Below are 7,500 nucleotides of genomic sequence, written 5' to 3' on the forward strand. Positions count from 1 at the left end.
AGTTTCAGTTTCTCAAGGAGGCGTCACTGCGTTCGGACAAATCCATAATTATAGTAGGCTACACCACCACATCTGCAAGGCTGATACCTGACCAGCAGCGTAACCCAGCGCGCTTAGGTAGGATTTGAGTGCATGCATATACTCTATTTGTGTGCCTGTCAGAGTCGGTTTCTTCTACTTTTCCTTTTCTTTTTTTTTCGTCAGAGAACAACCCTTTTGTTGCTGTTGTGTTGTTGTTTTTCTTTCAGTGTGCAAAGTGCGTGCTACACACAGAACCTCGGTTTGTCGTCTCATCCGAATAGATGGACGCTTAGTTGGATTTTTCCAGCCTATTTCGGAGATAGGGCGACAGCGGGAATCGAACCCAGACCCTCACGGACACTGTAGACTATTTGTATTTGTATTTCATTTTATCACAACAGATTTCTCTGTGTGAAATTCGGGCTGCTCTCCCCAGGGAGAGCGCGTCGCTACACTACAGCGCCACCCATTTAAAAAAAAAAATTTTCCTGCGTGCAGTTTTATTTGTTTTTCCTATCGAAGTGGATTTTTCTACAGAATTTTGCCAAGAACAACCCTTTAGTTGCCGTGGGTTCTTTTACGTGCGCCATGTGCATGCTGCACACGGGATCTCGGTTTATCGTCTCATCCGACTAGCCTCCAGACCACCACTCAAGGTCTAGTGGAGGGGGAGAAAATATCGGTGGTTGAGCGAGCGCGCTCAGATTCTGGCTCAGATACCTGGCTTCACTGATATCCAGGACTCCACCACCACCCCACCCCTCGACTCACCGAAACCTTCACAACACCAAGACAGCGTTGAACAACGTGACTTGCTTGAGGGGTGATAAAACTAGTATGTCTTTCAATTCAGGTCTACCTGATTGTACTGAGGAGAAGGGATTTTGTTCAACACACACACACCCGTGATTTTTGACGCTTGAATTATGAACTGAGAGTCCCGGACACGTTTCACGCATTGAACAGGATTGCTCTCCCCCGATCCCCCCCCCCCCCCATCACCCCAGCCCCCCCCCCCCCCCGCCCCCCACCCTGTTGCCGCTCTGCTCGACTGTGGGTGGTGATCTGTGTAATAGTCTTTCGCGAGTGACAATCGTAGTGTGCGGTATGTCTTCGGATATTTATTCTGACTTGTAGTGATGTGAGATCATGTTGTGGTTCAATGGGATTTGGTGTGTTTTGTTATGTGTGTGTGTGTGTGTGTGTGTGTGTGTGTGTGTGTGTGTGTGTGTGTGTGTGTGTGTGTGTGTGTGTGTGTGTGTGTGTGTGTGCAGTTTACACAGGACGTAGATTGTGTATTGATGTTATGTTTTGATCTTGGTTAACTGACTCAGTGCGGCCAGTCCTCTCTTCTCCTCTACACAGACCCCTCGGATGTCCAGTGGGTGTCTGAATGACCCAACCTTTAGCTTCCGTCGTCAGAATTGTGGTATTCTTTGTCAACATTCACCTCTTCAGTATAAGAGCCTTCCGCTTGCAATATTTTGATGATGGTAACTGGGGTGAAACGCTGTTAACGTCGTCTCTTTCGCCGTTTGTATGGAGAGAGTTAAATTAAGATTAAATGTCTTGGGGCTTTAAGAGAGGGAATCTTTATATGTTTGTGGACAATTGAGACTGTGTCACTTTTTTTTTTTTTTTATTAAATTTTTATTATTTTTCTTTTTTACAGTGGTGATATCGGAGCTGTTTTTTGTTACCGGCTAAACCATCATCGTCGTCATCATCAATATCATCTTTCTTCTTCTTCCTCTGCTTCTTCTCCATCTCCCCATTCTTCTTCTCATCATCATCATCATCGTCGTCGGCAGTAGAAGTAGTTGTAGAAGTAGTAGTAGTAGTAGTAGTAGCATGATGATGATTATTAATTTGTTCGGGGTTTTTTTCTGTATTTTTTTCAGAGGTGACTGACTGCGCTGTCCTGTTGAACACCAGCGTGGACTTCTTCTCAGGGAATCAGAGGTCTTGACACAGATCCTCCACCACCAACAAGCCCCCCCCCCCCCCCACACCCCCTACTCAACCACCCTCCAACCCCCCAACTCAACCCCCCCAACCCCCCAACTCAACCCCCCCAACCCCCCAACTCAACCACCACCCCCAACCCCCAACTCAACAACCCCCCCACCCCCCCAACTCAACCCCCCACCACCCCAGCTCAACCACCCCCCCAACCCAACCACCCCCCACCCCGTCCCCGACTTTTCCTCCTCACCTCCACCTCTCCCACATCCCCAGCAACAACATCATCATCATCAACGACAAGAAGAAGAACAAGAAGAACGAGAACATCAACATCATCAATAACAACAGCAGCAACAACAACAACGACGACGACGACAACAACAGCCATGGCAGACACCGACGTGTTCATCAACTCCTGGGGTCCCTTCCCAGACTACGCTTTGTCCAGCACGGGCAGCCTCCGTCTGACGGGTCTTCCTCGGCGCTGTCCATCCACCCTGGTAGGGTTCGAGGAGGTGCACAGGAAGCAGGCCCCGGAGACCTCGCTGAGGCAGAGGATGGTGCGGGGCGCCAACAAGGCCTGGTCCCAGCTGTCCTGGAGGCGTGCGGTGAAGAGTCACCTGCCCTTCGTCAAGACCCTGAGGCACTACCGGGTGTCACGGGACCTGCTGAGCGACGTGCTGGCCGGGGTGACGGTGGGCGTGATGATGATCCCCCAGGGTATGGCCTTCGCCCTGGTGGCCAGCCTCCCGCCCATCGTGGGCCTGTACATGGCGCTCTTCTCCTCCCTCGTCTACGTCTTCCTGGGCACGGCGCACCACCTGTCCTGGAACTGTGTGGCCGTGCTGGCCATCATGATGGGAAACCTCCTGGACACCTACGAGGCTCAGCTGCGGCACACCCTTCCACGCGACCTCCTCCTGCCCAACGGAACCCCCACCCCTCTAACCGATCATCATCACACCATCTTCGGCCAAGGAAACGCCACAGCTGCCTCCATGCTGAGCGAGTCCCTCATCTCCTCTGAGGTCCAGAACGTTCTCGTGACGGATCCCAAGGTAGAGGCAGGATCTGAAGCGGTGTACGACGTCCTGTCAGCGGTGCCCCCTTCCCTAGGGAGCGCCGACAACGATTCTGCAGCGGGCGTCACCGCGACGTCAGCGCCGCCTGGCGTGAGTCAGCTGGAGAAGGTGATCGCCTCCAAGAAGATGGAGCTGGCCTGTTCGGTGACCTTGCTGTCGGGCGTCATCCTGGCCGTCCTGGGCAAGCTGGGTCTGGGCAGACTAGCCTCCTTCATGTCCGACTCCCTGGTCATTAGCTTCACGGTGGGTGTCACCTTCCACGTCTTCGTAGGGCAGCTAGGCAACGCTCTGGGGCTGGAGCTGGCCCCGCACAACGGGGTCTTCAAGATCTTCACGCAGGTCGCCGACATCGCCTCGAACCTCAAGCACACCAATATCACCACCACCATCATCTTCGCGTCCTGCGCCATAACCATCTACACCGTGAAACGCTTCGTGAACGAGAAGTACGCCGACAAGCTGAAGGTTCCAGTCCCCGTGGAGCTCATCGTGGTCATCGTGGCCACCGTGGTCAATGCCAACCTGAAACTGAACGAGACCAACCGAGTCTCCATCGTGGAGGAGATCTCCGTGGGGATCCCGAGACCTAAGGTGCCTGACGTGAAGGTGGGGTTGAACTACCTGTCCGAGGGTCTGATCATCATCTTCGTGTCCTTCACGCAGACGGTGGCGCTGGGCAAGATCATGGCCCTCAAGCACAACTACCGCATCGACTGCAACCTGGAGATGTTTTCACTGGGCGTCGCCAGCGTCGTCTGCTCCTTCTTCTCCGGCTTCATCCCGGGGGCGTCCATCACCTGCTCAGTGATCCAGGACTCGGCCGGGGGCAAGACCCAGATCGCCTCGGTCTTCTCGGCGGGGCTGGTGCTGTTCGTGGTCATGTTCCTGGGGCCGTACTTCTACTACCTGCCACGCTGCGTGCTGGCTGCCATCGTGATGGTCAACATCCGCGCCATGCTGCTCAAGCTGCTGACCGTGCCCGCCTGTGGCGGAAGTCACGTGCCGACGCCGTGGTCTGGGTCAGCACGTGCCTGGCCACCGTTGTCCTGGACACCGACCTGGGCCTGCTGGTCGGCATGGCGGTCTGCATGTCCGGGGTCCTCGTCCGCTCCAGGATCTCCCCCGTGCGCGTGCTGGGGCAGGTGACGGTGGACAAAACCCACCTCTGGAGGTCGGTGGACAAGTACCACGACGCCCAGGAGCTGCCCAAGGTCAAGGTCGTGGGCATCAACAGCGACTTCTACTTCGTCAACGCCGAGCTCATCACTGACGAGATCGTGAAGCTGAGCGGCATCAACCCATCCAAGCTGAAGAGGAAGGGCAACGTGCTTCACGTTGAGGCCCCCGGCAAGACGGCCAAGACCCAGAACGGTCACATCGTCATCAAGATACACCAGAACGACGACACCGAGAAACCTCCAGCGCCTGATGATGCTTCGAAGCTCCTCAACGCCGTCAATGCTTCAGACCACAGCACGGTTCTCCCCACTGAGCAAACACCAGCACATGATCATTCCACTCCTGACCACCACCAGCAGCAACACACCCACGAAAATGGCGTCATCCACGAAAACGAAACCAGGGAGAACGGACACTTGTTACCACCTGTCAGCGACATCATCATCAATAACACCAAGAACAGCAACAACCATACAACAAACGAGAACAGTCATATGATACCTCAAGAGCACCATCACCACCAGCAAGCGCCGCAGCTGCCAATCACGGCCCTTATTATCGATTTCAGCTGCGTGTCGTACATCGATCTCATGGCGGTGGGGGCTCTGGACATCCTGGTGGCCGACTACGAGGCTGTAGGGGTCAAGGTCTTTCTGACTCAGCTCCACGAGCGCTGTGTGAGTAAGCTGAGGGCCACGGGGTTTCTGGACAAGCACTGTGACAAAGTGTTCCTTACCAACTCCTCCGCGCTCAATTACTCGTGACTGAACAGGTGACAGAGCGTTGATCTTCACTGACACTTCTGATCTTTGACAAACAGCACGACGGGCGCAATAGCTGAGTGGTTAAAGCGTGGACTTTCAATCTGAGGGTTTCCGGGTTCGAATCACGGCGACGGCGCCTGGTGGGTAAAGGGTGGTGATTTTTACGATCTCCCAGGTCAACATATGTTGCAGACCTGCTAGTGCCTGAACCCCCTTCGTGTGTATACACAAGCAGAAGATCAAATACGCACGTTAAAGATCCTGTAATCCATGTCAGCGTTTGGTGGGTTATGGAAACAAGAATATACCCAGCATAACCCCTCCCCACCCCACCCCCGCCCCCCGAAAGTGGAGTATGGCTGCCTACATGGCGGGGTAAAAACGGTCATACACGTAAAAGCCCAGTCTGTACATAAGAGTGGACGTGGGAGTTGCAGCTCACGAACACAGAAGAAGACAAAAAGTACGTTGCAACAATTGTGAAAACAATCGTGACAGAGCATTCTTCAGTGACATTTCTGCCCTGAAGGTGCCCGTGACAATAACTGCAGCACGTGACAAAGTGCACGTGACAACAGTTGCAAGAAAAGTGACAAAGTGTTCTTCACTGACACTTCTTTTTTTTTTTCTCTGGGAGATACCTCAGAATTTTTACTGGTTTCGTTTTGAAACAGGTGTTCTTGTTTTTTGGGTGTTTTTTTTGTTTTGTTTGTTTTTGTTTGTTTGTTTTTTTTGTTTTGTTTTTTTTTTTGGTTGTTTTTTTCTAACATTTCTTAAAAATTCCATTTTGATAGGTTGGCATTTTACAACAACAACAACATCAACAACAACAACAACTTCTCAATCGATATTTATAAAGAAAGAACAAACAGAAAAAAAACAAACATATATAAACGGATTGACAGACAGAAACAGCCAAGCAGCTGGATTATACATAGGTTGGTTATATTACCATGGAGTGTTATCATTCATTTCTTAACATCTTACACGGACTGTTATGGAATACAAACTGTCAAGTATCTTAGAGTATGTTCACAGTAAGTGAACATTCACACTCATTTCTTACAAATATCAATTAAAAAAAGAAAAAGAAAAAAAGGTGGTTAATTTTTGTTAATCATGAACAGGTTACTAATCATTTGTGATCAATAATTTGTAAGGCAGCCATCTGGCAGAGAAAATGGCATAGTTAAAGTTAATAAATGCATTATATTCTTTACTTCTATATCGAGTTTTTAATTCGTTAAAAAACAACAACAACAAACAAACAAAAAAACAACAACAAAAAACCCAGCTGATATTTGTGGAAAGCTGTCTTCAATTTTACGTAGATGTAAGTAATACTTTGCAAACAATATTATAAAACACAAACCAGCATCAGTTGTTATTGTCACATCATATCCAAATAACACAAGTGATTCTGTTAACTTTAAATTTCCCGCGTTAACACATCTCTCTTTTATCAAATCTGATAAAGCGTTCCAAAACATTTGCACATAATTACACTTCCAAAAAGCATGATCTACAAAACTACAGTTGTTATTATCATTAACACCAATCTCTTTTAAAATAGTTTTTGTACATAAACATATGTATATTATTTTCAGTTTTACATCAACTATCTTGTATGCCTGCATGAAACAAGATTTCCAGTTATGATGCACCAAAAGCTTTAAGTCCCGTTTATTACAACATTTTGGTTTCATATTATTTTCAATCAGCACATCATTATATGGTCTTGAGCCTTTGAAACAGAAAACAAGTGTTTGAAGCAGAGCAAAAGTAGGCCTATTAGTGTGTCTGTTGCTCTCTGCAGTAATATTATACTTTTTAACTAATTATTGCTGATTTATATCCAGGAAATCAATGTGAAAATCATATTTTTCTTTGAAGCGTACATGTGTAAGAACTTTGCCATCATCATAAAAAAAACTGTGCAAGACAATACACATCATGATTACTGAGCAGTCTGGATATAATATACTTTTTACCAGTTATCACGATTATTATAACACAGTAGCTCAGCGTGCACTTCCACTGAGTCTTTGGGTTCACATGTATAAAAGAAAATCTTATAACTTTCAATGACATCTGTCCAGAACTGGTTATATATGGCAAAATTTAAGATAAACCCTGGACCATATTTATCAATAACTGGCCATTTGGGGAGTTACATAACAGAAGGTGCTTCCACTTGTGATTTGATTAGTCAGCTTTACGAAACCAGGAAAGCTTTAAAGATAATGCAAACAATTTAACATCAGGAAGACAAATGCCACCATTTTTTAAAATACACTTTTATGAGCAGTGTTACGGCATATTTCATCTGGTTTATTGTTCCAAACAAACGTATAATAAAGGCGTTGACATGTATTAAAGAATGTATCTGGTGGGTTTGGCAAAAGCAACCACAGGTGAGTCCATTTTTTGATCTCTGGTTGCTTGTGACAATTATTACTGCGACATACGAAAAAGCGTTCTTCTTTCGA

General features: G+C 48.2%; 1 protein-coding gene across 1 annotated transcript; it reads left to right on the forward strand.

The window, feature by feature from the left end:
• The first annotated feature begins 2,372 nt into the window (after positions 1 to 2,372).
• LOC143301772 (prestin-like) lies at positions 2,373 to 5,011 on the forward strand. Its single transcript, XM_076616162.1, has 2 exons — positions 2,373 to 4,045; positions 4,093 to 5,011. The coding sequence occupies exons 1-2, from the start codon at positions 2,373 to 2,375 to the stop codon at positions 5,009 to 5,011; spliced, it is 2,592 nt and encodes an 863-aa protein (XP_076472277.1).
• Positions 5,012 to 7,500: the final 2,489 nt, after the last annotated feature.

The sequence above is a fragment of the Babylonia areolata genome, chromosome 28 (assembly GCF_041734735.1).
Source record: "Babylonia areolata isolate BAREFJ2019XMU chromosome 28, ASM4173473v1, whole genome shotgun sequence".
Taxonomy (NCBI): domain Eukaryota; kingdom Metazoa; phylum Mollusca; class Gastropoda; order Neogastropoda; family Buccinidae; genus Babylonia; species Babylonia areolata.